This window comes from Berghia stephanieae, chromosome 2, assembly GCF_034508935.2.
Source record: "Berghia stephanieae isolate SIO BIC M18660-M18661 chromosome 2, UCSD_Bste_1.3, whole genome shotgun sequence".
Classification (NCBI taxonomy): domain Eukaryota; kingdom Metazoa; phylum Mollusca; class Gastropoda; order Nudibranchia; family Aeolidiidae; genus Berghia; species Berghia stephanieae.
Window position 1 is genome coordinate 58,371,251 of NC_088361.1, and position 14,727 is coordinate 58,385,977.

A 14,727-nucleotide genomic window follows, 5' to 3' on the forward strand; every position below is an offset into this window, starting at 1 on the left:
ATTATTTATTACAGTCCATTACGGATCATCGCAACTCGGTTAATTGCAATTTCCAAGACACTGAATTAGTTCCCTATAAAAGTCACTGGTTAATTGCAACAAACTTTGGTTAATCGCAACAAATTTCGATCTCAAAAAGTGGTAAATTCAAGAAATCAATCAAATAAAATTGCCAGATTTAAAAAATTAAGATTGGCCAGGGTGTATCACCACTCTATTAGACACAAAAACGGGTGGGGCATTGCAGTATGGGTTTTTGAGGTCATCTGTGACATTAGATAGGAGGCGAGGAGGCTATGCCTTGTCTAGATAACAGGTAGACAATGACAGTTGTAAGGAGAGACTGACCGATATCCTTTGTTTTGGGATTGACAACTGTGCATTGTGACCAATGGGTTTGGTGAGAGCTTATTGTCTCTCATCATGGCTAATCCCTTTGACAAATGTTGGCTAATCCCTTTGACAAATGTTGAGAACAAAAGACTAGTATCATTTTACTTTGTTGACATCAAAATTACAAACTCCGTTATAATTTTACTTTGTTCATATCCTAATTACTAACCCATCCTTTCTGTATTCTGCTGCAATAAATAACTCAATGAAAATATTACAAAATCAATACTGCCAGTTCAGCAGTGAAAAATATGCCAAATATATCCCTTTTGAAATAGTATCTTTCAGGTGGAATGTCCCCACTGACAAAGCGTCACTGCCATTAGGTAGGTTCTCGATCTCAGTCGGTATGCTGCAACCTCTTCTTGCTAGTACAGAAGCCTGGCAACTTCTCTCCCAGTTTCGAGGAGTCTACGCAAACCCTCATAAGCATAACAAGGCATTTAAAGTTGTTATCCAGTCATGCAATGAACCAAACAAAAAACGATGACATCTTCTATATCATCATGATGAACTTTCAAAGTATGTATATTAAATATAAAATATGCTTCATGCTGTCTTCCGTCGATATTATAGAATTTCAGCATCAATCATAAGCCATTTTCCAGAGGACTTGATTGGATAAAATTCGACATAATATGAAATTGTTGGGTACTACTGAGTCATCAGCCGGTAGATACCAAAAGTGGTAACAATCTAATGAATATAACAGTTAGCTTTTGACACCATGCCATAAGACTTTTGATTATTATTTGGACTTTGGTCATTATAACTATCGAAGTTACCAATGATTCTGTGAGAAACCTTACACAGACAACAGACATTTGCTGTTCTTGAAAGATGCCACACAAGCCAAGACACCAACAATGCACATAAAGCAACCGACTGCTAAAATGACACTGGCTGGTAAAAGTGTCATGGAGGCATCAGCTATTTCATCAAAATTGCCATATGTGTTGAAAACCCAAGCTCCCACGAACAATAGAACACCTGCTGAAACCTGTTTTGATGAAAAAAACATGACAGAAATAGTTTCAACGGTTCCATTTTATCAATATTGTAGATGCTTATTTCAATACTATAATTATTGAATCAACATTTAAAAAGGTGTATACTGTATACAGCATAAAAAAACTTTTTACAGATATGTACTGCTCATAAACATTTGATATTTTGCTTTGCTCTAAAATGAATTAATCTTCCTTTCTGAAATTAGCTTTTTTCACTTTTCCAACACTTAACTAAACTAAATCAGTAAGAAGTTGATTTGAATTACTGCATCCCTTCCAAAACAAAAAAAAAAAACAACAAAAACTAAATATTACACTTACAAATCTCTTCATATTCTGGTTTTAGTGTTGAGGCCTTGAAGCATTTATGTATGTGTATATCTATTAATTTGTTTACTTATTATTTCTATGCCATTATGAAGTGCGATTGAGCATTGTAAATGGATAATGACTCTATATAAATTTCAACATTACATTACATTACATTACATCAACACTGTGGCCTCTCATTCCTGTCTGATTTTTTGACACATGCAAGAGATTTCCACTATGTCATTATACAATCAGATAATCAGGAATGTGCCAAAATTTTCTTCTTCTTCTGGACGTTAATATCGACAATAATGCTGTCTGATTGAATCAGTCAGTTTATATGAGGATGAAGGAGGAGAAAGGACATTTTTGCACTGTCTTTTAAGTTTTCTCTGTCTTCTGCACATTATTCCCAAATTCACTGGTGAACCCTGAAAGTGCTCTAAAACATCAGAATATTTATGGTAGGCTAATGATTAATTTGTTTCAAAATCATAGATGCTTTTGTCTCTGATCAAGATTGCTATAATTTTCTGATAAAATGAGCTTAATAAACTACTAAAAATATCCATACATACACTTAAAAAGGTATTCTTACCAGGTAACACAAGCCTGTAAATACAAGCATACATTTTGCAACTTTTTCATACATCTTGACAGTAGATATCAATTCTCAAATACTGAAATTAAAAAGACAAAAAAAAAAGGGTAAAAATAAATTGATTAATTAAATAAATATAATAATAAATATTTTTTTAAAAATAAATAAATAAAATAATAATAATAATAATAATAATAATAATAATAATAATAATAATAATAATAATAATAATAATAATAATAATAATAATAATAATAATAATAATAATAATAACTAATAATAGTAATAATAATAATAATATATAATATAATAATAATAATAATAATAATAATAATAATAATAATTATATAATAATAATAATTTTTAAAATAATAAATAATAATAATAATAATAATAATAATAATAATAATAATAATAATAATAATAATAATAATAATAATAATAATAATAATATTATTATTATCTATTCTTTTTTAAAAAATAGGATTGGAGATAAGAGGAAAACAATGTATAGAATTGCAATCGAGTTGTCAGAGAATTCTAAAAAGCACCCGGCTTTGAGTGGACTGCAATCACGTTTCACACCTTGTGATGCAGACAGCGTCATGTCATGTAATCCCTTTTGTCTATCTGAGCGTCTGACCTAGTCTGGGTCGGGAGGACAGTGGAATCGTATTGACTGAAAAGCTTTTCACATGTGATACGATATTAACGTGCCGAAATGGTTCAATAAGAAACACATTTTCATTACTTTTTTTAAAAAATATTTTTCTCCAATCAAGTTAAGATCAAGGTGTAACGATTAAGCGGAGAAGGTGTGCAATTAAGCTGTGCAATTATATAGAAAAAATTCAGTTTTTCGGGAATGTGTAGCGTATAAGCGGAGTGTGCGATTAACCGATGTGCGGTTAAACAGAGGGAAGTGTATTTGAAAAAATGGACCTCTGTACATGTATTTTGAATCATTTGTCACAATATTTCTTTTCATTTTGCATTTCTATGTAAATCAGGGTCACCGCTGATTGACCTACTTTTTAAAAGTTACATAAAATCATCTCCTGCTCATAATTTTTACAAATTCTGGATCCTCATATTTCAAGCTTTAAAATTATATACACTCCAGCACAGTTTCCTTGAACTCCTCAGGACATGCAAAAATGTTTGAGGAAACCGTGCCTTGTCAAAACAACTTGATGAGGGGGGGGGGGGGGGGGGGGGGAAGGGAAGGGAGCAGTGTGGCTCAGCAATATGGACTTGGCCATGCACCCAAAATACAATACAAATCTCCATCGTGTTATGCGGCCTTCAGCATGCCACCTCTCCCCAGCTCAATTTGCAGCACTACGCTTTGGCTGACACCTGGGTTATTCCGTCTTCCCTTGGAATAGACCCTTAGACAAATTTCTGCTTGAGGATGAACAAAAGGAACTTTATTGTTTATTTCCTTTATTGGCATATTGAGGGAGATAAATCCATACATGACATGTTACAAACTATTGGTGTGTATGTGTAAGTGGGGATGGGGGGGGGGGGGGGGGGGCGGGTGCTCTATAACAACATTCATTTACCGTAGAAAATTTATGTAGAAACAACTATTCGAAAATTATGGTGCGTGGTATTCAAAATTAGAATGAATGGAGAAGTGATAAGAATAAGTAGAGAGGTTTTGCGAAACAGCGATGGAGTGTGTGAGTGGTAGACACACCTGTAGTATAGATAGATACACACGATAAACACATACATAACTGAAACTGTCAATGTCACTGTAAATCATCAGTGGTCGAAATCATCGGGCGCATAAAAAATCCTTTAATTGATTTGATATTTTTACGTTTGCTGGGTGAAATTAGTTTAAGAAAACCATGTTCGAACTAAAAATTAGCTAAACATTAAAAAGAAAAGAATGGAATGATAACAAAGAATATTAATATTAAGGAAAGAATTTGGGACATTCAAATGAGTTTGAGGAAACCGTGCTGGAGTGTATGACACTTATTTGTGGGTAGAAGTTGAAAATTGACAAAAATGGGCCTGTCAAAGTAGATGATTTCAGATCTAGTCTGTTTTCCGCCAAAAGCCTTTATTTCTCAGTAAATACTGTGGGTTCTCCACTATTAATTAATAATAAGGATAATAAATAATAATAATAAATAATAATAATAATAATAATAATAATAATAATAATAATAATAATAATAATAATAATAATAATAATAAATGTAATAATAATAATGATAATAATAATAATAAATAATAATAATAATAATAATAATAATAATAATAATAATAATAATAATAATACAAATAATAATAATAATAAATAAGACCTTAACAACATTTAATTTTTTATAAGACTGGACAATTCACGCTTTATTAACTTTAATGTGATGAAACTTTCATTAAAAGAGAGTGACCTGCCTCAAAGATGGAAGAAAAAATCTGAAAATGGTTGCATTAAAAAGTCACTGTAACTATAATTATAATGATAAAAAAATAAAAAATAAAAAAAAAAAAAAAAAAAATATATATATATATATATATATATATATATATATATATATATATATATATATATATATATATACATATATATATATACATATATATATATATATATATATATATATATATATATATATATATATATATATATATATATACATATATATATATACATATATATAACTATATATTAACCATTTTAATACATCCATATATCTGAAAAAAAAGAGAGGAAAGTTTGATCAAAGCTTACTGGAGGGAAAATAACTCAAGAGATCTCGATTCACAATTTATAATCCAAGTATTTCAGCAGACTGGTTAAAGTTCAAATTTATTTGCTAAGACTAAGAGTAAGAGTGATGTATGTTAGCCGTTGTTATCGTTGTTGTAATAGTAATATATATAAATGTATTACTATTACTCTTGATCTAGATCAACTAACACTAACAAACTCAACACGCTTGATCAACTAACAAACTCAAAACACGAATTAACACAGGAGGAATAAACTAAAACTAAAACGACGCTGTGAACTGTGACTATGAAGTGAAGAAGAATCAACTATCAACGACATAAAATGAAAGATGCCTTTTACTTTTATATGTCTTGAGTGTGGCAATGTGAAATGTATCGCTTTTTTTCTCACTATGACTTTATTATCTCTTATCAGTTTGAATTGATTGATTGGTTATATAGGGCTTTAGACTTTAGAGTGAGATAAAGATATCGTCCGATTCAATGTAGAAATGTCAATGACAATGACAATCTAGATGTGGAAGATGAAGAGTGAAAGTGTGAACTTCGTTTGCTAATATGATAACAACCATTGTAAACATGGGTATTATTATGTTTCTATCATGAAAATTCCGAAAATTCCATCAGGGCGGTTAATGAAACAAAGAAGAATATAAATAAGTATAAGTGAAAGTGACAGAGTAAGTGTCAGAGAGTAAGTGAACAGTGAAGAGAGGCAAGCATTATCGAATGAGAATGGCAAATGAACAAAATCGAAGCATTCTTTTTCTTCACTATTATAATCTAAGTGATATTGAACATGAAATGTACCTCTGTGTTTATCAATTATCCGTTAAATTACAAAGAACAACAAAATTATCTGGGGAAGAACTTTGACGAACAATTGATCATCGACAACCATTGATTGATGGTTGACCGGATTTCATAATTTGCCAGTTTATATCATGATTTGTAGCCAAATAAAACTATTATTATTATTATTATTATTATTATTATTATTATTATTATTATTATTATTATTATTATTATCATTATTATTATTATCATAACTCAATGGTGTCATTTGTTATGAAAAATATGATCTACAGTAAACAAAGTCAGTGGTCAGTGATTATGATTTAATTGATACCCCTGTGTTAGTTACCCTTTATAGAAAGACCTGCAGGTATCTAATCAAACTATCTTTTTCTATATCATAATCATGATTATTGAATGAAAACATATAAATCGTGTCAAATAAATCGTAGATTCAGGAGGAAGAAGAAAATAAATTAATGTCTAGTAGTAAATTTAGTAATAATCAGATGGTACACGAAAGGACAAGCTGGCATATATACGTGAAGAGAGTGATCAGTGATCACCTGACAATGAAGCGAGGGATTAAATTACTCATGGTCTCGTTATATCATGGTACTTTCACAAATCTAATTTTTACCAGTTCGATCGACCTGCACTTGTTTGCAGGTCAGACAACCCAATTCATTATGGGCTCATTGTTGTAATGGAAGTCTAAAAAAAAAATACTCAGAATAGTGATTTTTTTCCTGATCCCCTGTCCACCCAGTAGTGAATGGGTATCTGTATTAGAAGGATAGCAAGCAATTGCTATTGTCCTTTTCATGCTGGAGAAACCGGGATAAATTCCAGATCGTGGGCCCAATGGCGCTGAAACTCTGAAGGACTACAAAACTGCTTTCGAATGCCAGGCCTGCATATATTATATGGAGGTATACGTCGTGTTCGATGCTAGACTTCAGTTTTTTTTTAAAGGTCACGTTGTCGTTGTTATTGTTGTTGTTGTTGTTGTTGTTATTATTATTATTATTATTATTATTATTATTATTATTATTATTATTATTATTATTATTATTATTATTATTATTATTATTATTATTATCAAGGAATTTACCCAATGGAAACCGTACGGTGCTCTTATTGGCTAACCAACCAGCGGCCTCGATGAGAAAAATATCCGCCATTTTGACGTTGGCTGGGAATCGCGTTACTATAGTAAACAAGCGCTGATCGGCCGTTCATGAAAACAAGTTGCTGCTCGCTCGTTTAACTCAAAATTATTCAAAACGATCTCTCTAAAATGATATAAATGTGACTTCTTAAGGTTTTCTTCACGGTCAAAACCACACAACATTCTATTAATGATTACGTCCGAGGCAAAAAGGAATATTGACAGGTCGACCGAGAGTTGAACTCGTGAGACGACAAACATCAATGCGAAGTGTAGCGAGAGTCAAGCTATTGTTTGTCTTGTCCTATTCTATATAGAGAAAAGGATAAATAGTATAGCCTCGTGTGTGAGTGGTTGCGTGTCATAGTCTTGTTTTTAAATTGTTTCTGTTGTTTATGTGTGTAGTGATGACTCTCTCACACTCAATTTCAATGCCGAAAGAGGAATTCCCGCACACAAGAAAGGGGAATTGGGGTGGTATTTGGCATACATATTGTATAGTATCTAGTTCTAAATAGATAACTGATTAGAATTATATTATGATATATAAACACAATGCCAAATACAATTCCGAAGTTTCCTTATTTCAAATGAAGTAAAGCTCCAAAACCTAATGGTAGTGATTGTAGTACTGAGTGTTAGTGAGGTGATGTGGTGTTGGTGGTGGTTGTAGTTTTAGTAGTAATAGTGATGATGATGTGGTGGTGGTGATGATTGTAGTTGTAGTAGTAGTGGTAGTGATGATGATGTGGTGGTGGTTGTAGTAGTAGTGGTAATGGTAATGATATGGTGGTGGTGGTGGTTGTAGTAGTAGTGGTCGTGATGATGATGTGGTGGTGGTGTTTGTAGTAGTAGTGGTAATGATGCGGCTATGTGGTCTAGTAGTATGACACTCGCTTCCGGATCGGAAGGTCCTGGGTTCGAGCCTCGCGCTCGGCGCATAGTTGAGTCCTTGGAAAAGGCTCTTTACTCACATTCTCTCACCGTACTCAGGTGTAAAATGAGTACCTGGCCGTTAACAGAGTTGTCTTTGTCCGAAAAATTGTAATATCGCCTAACAGGCGTCATGTCCCGTCCTACATGTTAAATGTTGACCAGGGACCCCTTGTAAAGCGATTTGAGCACATTTAGTAGATATTGCACTATATAAAGCTCAATTTAAAAAAAAATATTTCAATGATGATGATATGGTGGTGGTGGTTGCAGTAGTAGTAGTGGTAGTGATGATAATGTGGTGGTGGTTGTAGTTGTAGTAGTAGTGATAGTGATGATGATGTGGTGATGGTTGTAGTAGTAGTGGTAGTGATGATGATGTGGTTGTGGTGGTTGTAGTAGTAGTTGTAATGGTGATGATATGGTGGTAGTGGTGGTTGCAGTAGTAGTGGTAGTGATGACGATGTGGTTGTGGTGGTTGTAGTAGTAGTGGTAATGGTAATGGTAATGATATGGTGGTAGTGGTGGTTGTAGTAGTAGTGGTAATGGTAATGATATGGTGGTGGTTGTAGTAGTAGTGGTCGTGATGATGATGTGGTTGTGGTGGTTGTAGTAGTAGTGGTAGTGATGCTATTGTGGTGGTGGTTGTAGTAGTTGAGGTAGTGATGTGGTGGTGGTTGTAGTAGTAGTGGTGGTGGTGGTTGTGGTAGTAGTGGTAATGATGATGATATGGTGGTGGTGGTTGCAGTAGTAGTGGTAGTGATGACGATGTGGTTGTGGTGATTGTAGTAGTGGTAGTGATGATGATGTGCTGGTGGTGGTGTAGTAGTAGTGGTAGTGATAATGATGTGGGGCTGGTGGTTGTAGTAGTAGTGTTAGTGATGATATTGTGGTGGTGGTTGTAGTAGTAGATGATGTGGTGGTTGGAAAACACATTACAGGTTATTATAATACATGATTACACACATTCTCTAAGTTCATTTTTTGACAGCTTCGTTGTGCCATAAATATACGCAACAGTTCTGAAACATTTTATTGTGGATTTTGATATTGTTTGTTGTTTTTCTTGTGTCGTTATGTTGACATAGATACCGAATGAATGGTAATTACTACATTCTCAGCCAACAACAAAATGGCGCTGAATGCTTTCATTGGTGGACACTTTTTAGGCTTCGTACGTATTCTCATTCGTTTAATTCTATGATTATTATCATAATTAGTGTTATTATTATTGTTAATATAAGACATAGAGTAATCGAAATTAGAAATGAAGAATTGGACAAAAAAAAAGTTGATAAGTATTAGAAAATGTAACACCGATCAAGCAATTTACAAAGCTGTAAAACTAATAAATCAAAGACCATTTGAATACCCAAAGATAGAGGACGCCTCGGGCAAATTAATTATTAACCCTAATGACATTTCGAATGTTCTTTTTGAATTTTATAACACATTTCAAGACAAATAAAAAGTTTCTTTTGCTTTGTTTTTAAGTCGGCGTTCGAAAAGGAATAAAAACTGATTTTTTTCGAGGCACGAAATAAAACTCTTTTATTTTCTTTTTTGTTGGTTCAGTTTTTTGACGTTGCGAATTTTATTTTTTATTTTTATTTTTAATTTTTTAAATGTCAGCACTTAACAGAATATATCGATCAAAATCGTACCGTAGGAAATCCGACAATTGTCGGAAGATTTACAGGCCTGTACAAAACAACAAAACAGTACAGCGCTACAACCTTCCTCTTTCATCTCCACAACTAGGAGCACGTACGGTGTATTTGCAGGTCGGACACCTAAACGCAATGGTTGACAATATTTTACGTTGATTTGAGAGAATGGTATTTCTTTCAAATTAAAACGAGCCCATAACAATTTATGTTATCAGACCTGAAAATAAGTACACGTTGGCTTCGCCTTAGATGACACCCACAATCATTTATTAATTGCTGACCTCGTTCCTTTTTATAACATAATATGTATCGCGTGCGCCCACGCACATAAACATACCAAGAGTTTTTTTTTTTGTTTGTTTTGTTTTGTTCTTAGGCTTGTACAGCGCCTGCAACACATTTAGGTAATTTCAGTGCTAGTAAAAAAAATAAAAAAAGAAAAGAAAAAAGTGCAAAATCAATATGTATCTAGGTCGTTCTTTTGTTTGCATAAGCTCTTTTACCGTCTCTGTATCTACCGATAGTCAGATGCTCGTTCACTTTTGACCCGTGTGGTGTAATGTTGTAAAATGCCTAATCATTATCAGGAGTCACAATGCCAGTTCAGAAATTTCTTTTTAAAAATCGTTTGTCACCCAAACGTTCACTAACCTCGTTCAATATTATACATATTCCGACATCATACTGCTTGACCACCAAAGCCAAGCGAAACTTGTCAAGGTGATACAAATCCAATTTACTCTGATCAAACCAAAAGTCTTGCATATTACTTTTTCTAAATTATTTATAAGGTTACCCACTCCATTTTTGTTTCCTTTCTTGTTAAAAATAACCACACACAAAAGTCAACAGATACATACCTACCTATCTGACACTTGCTCAAAATTATGGTACCTCAATCAAAGGCCCCCGACATCCTTCCGACCTGAAAACAATGCAGGATAAGAACCTTTACATTGATGCTATTATGCCAGCCGGATATAACGTACCAACACACAAAATTATGTGCAACATCGTCGCGTTTAGTCTGGTATAATTTTGTGAGAACTAGTCATTAAAGTGGCTGTCTAAAAACAATAACAAAGAGCTGAATGCATCATTTTCGTTCCTTGTATAAAGCTTTAGGCCCAAGGCTAATAATTATGTGGCTTGAAACTCGTGAACCATTTCATTACCTCCATGTAAATATGTATCTTTCAAAAAGATAATTAATTGATTATCGACAATGCGCCCAAAGACTAATCACACTTATGGTGACGTCACGATAAAATATTATCAGGGTTATCGGTGTTGAGGTAAATACTTATCAATACTTACGACTGTCACGTTAACGTGCGTCATTGCAATTACAATGTGTTAAATAAAAAGATAAAAAAAAGATGAAAGGAAAAGAGTAAAACAAAGATAGAAAGAAGGCAAGAAAGGAAACGAACAAAAATGAACATTAATGGTTTGCATCAAGGTGACCTAGGAGAGAATATAATAATCGATAAATAAAGGGTTTTGCTCGGGATTCAAAGACCGTGAATTAGAGGAAAATCAAGGATATATTGCTTATTCATAATTGATGTTATATGAAATGGTCTCCAAATACGGACATTATAAAAGAAACCCTAATATTATTCAAAACTGTAATTGTGTTCCATGAATAATAACCACAAGTGTTTTGACGCATCGATTCATTAAATACGGCTTCAAAAATAAGTGAATCGCTTAATTTTCTAATTAAAAAAAAAAACAAAACAAATTTAAGTCAGTAACAGTACCTAAAGAGTATGATTTACAAGGGGGAAAAAACATCATCTCCCCAAACCATAGCTATACATTTGACTGTTTCCCTCCCAGTCAAGGACTCCGGTCAGAGCTGGGACAAAACTAAGTAATCCCATTCCAAGACAAAGACAGAAATCAACACGGAAAATTGATAAAGGGTGAAAGAAGACACAGCTAGTGACTTTCTGGGCCCGTTTTCATGAACGAGGACTAGATTTAGTAATTTACTAATCAGGCATTCAAGTGTTTCTGTTCTCCACCCTCGTCCCAATCGTAATTGTTTGTCTATAAGGACAGAATTTAGTCTCTAAAATATAAAACATTCCTTGACAGAGAATAAACGTCAAAAGTAAAACACTTTCCGGGGCAGTCCGGGGCACAAAGTGACCCGACCCGACATTTTTAAAGTTTATGCACCACCTAGTGAGTTGTCATTAGCAGTGCTCAAGGAAACAAGTGATCCCATTGGTAGAACTATTGAGTATACACCTTAAGTTTTGTTTTCTTTGTGGCCAAAGAATTGTCTTTTGAGGAAATGTTTTGGTCAGTATCAGGATATAAGTTTACAAAGGCTATGGTGGAACAGGCCAGTTCAGTACGTATAATGCCACGTGCGTCAACAAACCCGATGTGCATCACTTTCTCCTCTCATTTTCTGAGAGCCTTCTGTGGTCTTGGTGCATCCGAATCAAGCCATTGTCTTTTCAATTCAGGATCAAATGAGTATACTCGCGTTTCATCGCCAGTGACAATTCTTTTCAGAAAATCAACACCATCTTCCTCAACACAATTCAAAAAGTTCTGAGCTGCTTGAACGCGCTATTGTTTTTGCTCCTCTGTCAACAAACGAGGCGCCCACTTTGCGAACACCGTTTTCTTGCCAAGTTCATTGGTTAATATTCTGTAAATGGTTGTAATGGACACAACAAGTTCACTTATCTCTCTACAAGTTCTTGAATCTTCTTCCACAACATCTCTCGTTCTCACAACAGTATCGCCACAAGTGACAACGGGAGGTCTCCCAACGTGCTCCTCATCCTGCACATCAGATCTCCTTTCCCTGGCCCACCGTCTAACAGTTGGAATTGAAGGAACATCGTGCCCCAAAACGTTCCTAAAGTCTCCGTGTATTTCTTCTCCTTCTTCCTCTTCAATCTGAAACTTCCTCGTGGAAGACTCATCAGCTCAGCATTCGCAATTGTTTTACCGGGAGCTATCCGAGTTGTTTCAGTCTTATAGTTGACGGTAGAAACGAGGGAAGATGGCAGTCCACTCTAGATTGTGGCAACATAGATTTGCCAGGTTTCCTCTTGTTCATTTGGAGACCCTGTAATGGCAACCTGACCTATAGTTTTTCCGGCCTTTGTAAAATACATTTAGTTTATTCTTCTCTCCTTTCCTTCAATGGTTCCAAATGGCAAATGGGGTGTCATATATGGCTTTGGTTTGTTTCTAGGATTTTGTTGAATGAATTTTATAGCGCTTTTTTTAAATGGATTCTATTTCCTTAACTCACTCAATCCTAGAGACTTTTGCTACTTTTCAAAATTGGAAAAAAAAAGTATTAAAAATGAGCATGTACATACAGTGCAGTCCTGATAATTCGAATTGGGTGGGAAAAGCAAATGACTTCTATTTATCAGAATTCGATTTGTCTCCAAACAAAGGAAATAACTAAACCTGACTCCAGGTATCAGGGTTATATTACTGTTGTAATATTGTTGTACCCTTGTTGTACACGTATGCTTTGGCCCTGGCCCTTACACTTACAAGCTACACAATAGCACAGAGTAGTAGTTAACACTGCATGCGGTGTAGGCCCTCTACTTCTAGATCTAGATCCATCGATCAATAAAGAAAGACAGCACAGAAGAGAAAGAGAAACGCGTGGAGTGGGGTGTGGCCTATGATTGTTCGTGCCGTGTATTGGTCAGCTTGTGGTTATCACTGTGTGTTAGATCTATTTATAACCAACCCCCTTTGTTGGCCAGCGGCCAGCAGACCACAAGTTAGTCTTAGTGATGAGAGCGCGAGAAGGAGAGAGGGATGACGCGAGACAGCTGGTCAATTTGGAGAAAGAAGAGAGAGGGCGGGTGGGACGGAGAGGGAATAACACGCCATTACATGCCTCAGAATTCGAATTAAGAGAATAACGACTGTTCGAATTCGAATTAACCATGAATATTTTATATAGAAAAAGAAGAAAATAATTCATTACATCGTATTTTCTTCAATTTAAAAGAAATTCGGTTAATCAGATTTCGAATTATCTGGACTGGACTGTAGATATATTTATTGAATTATCATTAACATGCGAATACTAAAAACATTAGCTTTGATGCTTCGCCTATAATTTGTCTCAGTAAAATGTAATAAATAGGCATGGGGTAAAAGTAACCCGGGTAAACTACGAATATAGTCGGTTTTAGGGTTGAGTGAGTTAATTTCGGAGGAGTGATAGGGATCCAATACCGTACTGCTATACTCGAGTGTTGGTCTAACATAAGCTTTATAGAGCAGTAAAGTTAGGTGCCCCAAACGTAAACAATAACAAGTTGCTAGTGATTTCCGTTAGGGACCGGAATAATTTACGCACAATATAGGTCTCCCAATTTTGTAGTTTGAGTTGTAGGCAATACACTTTCAGTATTGAAAATATGTTTACATAAAATCTAACAGTTGCAGAAATAATAATATAAGGCTAAATTATTCTGAAAATCAGGCTCCGAATAATTCTCGTTTTGTTCACACCAGCGCAATAATTTGCTCTGGTCTAAAAATAGATAGACTGTAACTTTTGATAAATTTTAGAAAATTTTACCTTTTGTTCCATAAAATATCCATATCTAGACATTATTTGATGCATGATCGAGTATTTATGAATATGTGTTTCTTTTGCCACCTAACAGCCAAATTTTAAAGGTTATTTTTTTCTATTATTTACATTGGAACGTGAGCTGTCAAGACAGGAACATGTGGTTTGCCACGTGCTTCTCGACCTTTGTTTACGTTTGGGGCACCTAACTTTACTGCTCTATAGCATTTCTCTTTTATGTTTTCTTTGCAGTCGAAGAGGTTTCTTCTCCACGAATCCCAGGGTGGAGTTTGCCTTTCTGCATATATTTGCAATGTGGTCTTTCCAGGTCTGGCAATTATTTATCGTTACGCTGAGATATTTTGCTTAGGTGACTTCTTCTAGCGTGATGATATGTATTGTATATATTGATGGTATTATTCTCCTTTTGTTGGTATATTTCAGGACCTGGCATTTTTGTGGGTGAAATTACATGAAATTGTCATTTTCCCACCTTC

At 34.4% G+C, this 14,727-nt stretch overlaps 1 protein-coding gene across 1 annotated transcript; it reads right to left on the reverse strand.

Moving 5' to 3' along the window:
- Window positions 1-1,198: 1,198 nt before the first annotated feature.
- Window positions 1,199-5,390, reverse strand: LOC144963971 (tetraspanin-3-like). The gene is made up of 3 exons (XM_078897915.1): window positions 5,072-5,390; window positions 2,314-2,395; window positions 1,199-1,393 (listed from the first exon to the last, which is right to left on the reverse strand). The coding sequence occupies exons 2-3, from the start codon at window positions 2,365-2,367 to the stop codon at window positions 1,199-1,201; spliced, it is 249 nt and encodes an 82-aa protein (XP_078754041.1). The 5' UTR covers window positions 2,368-2,395; window positions 5,072-5,390.
- Window positions 5,391-14,727: the final 9,337 nt, after the last annotated feature.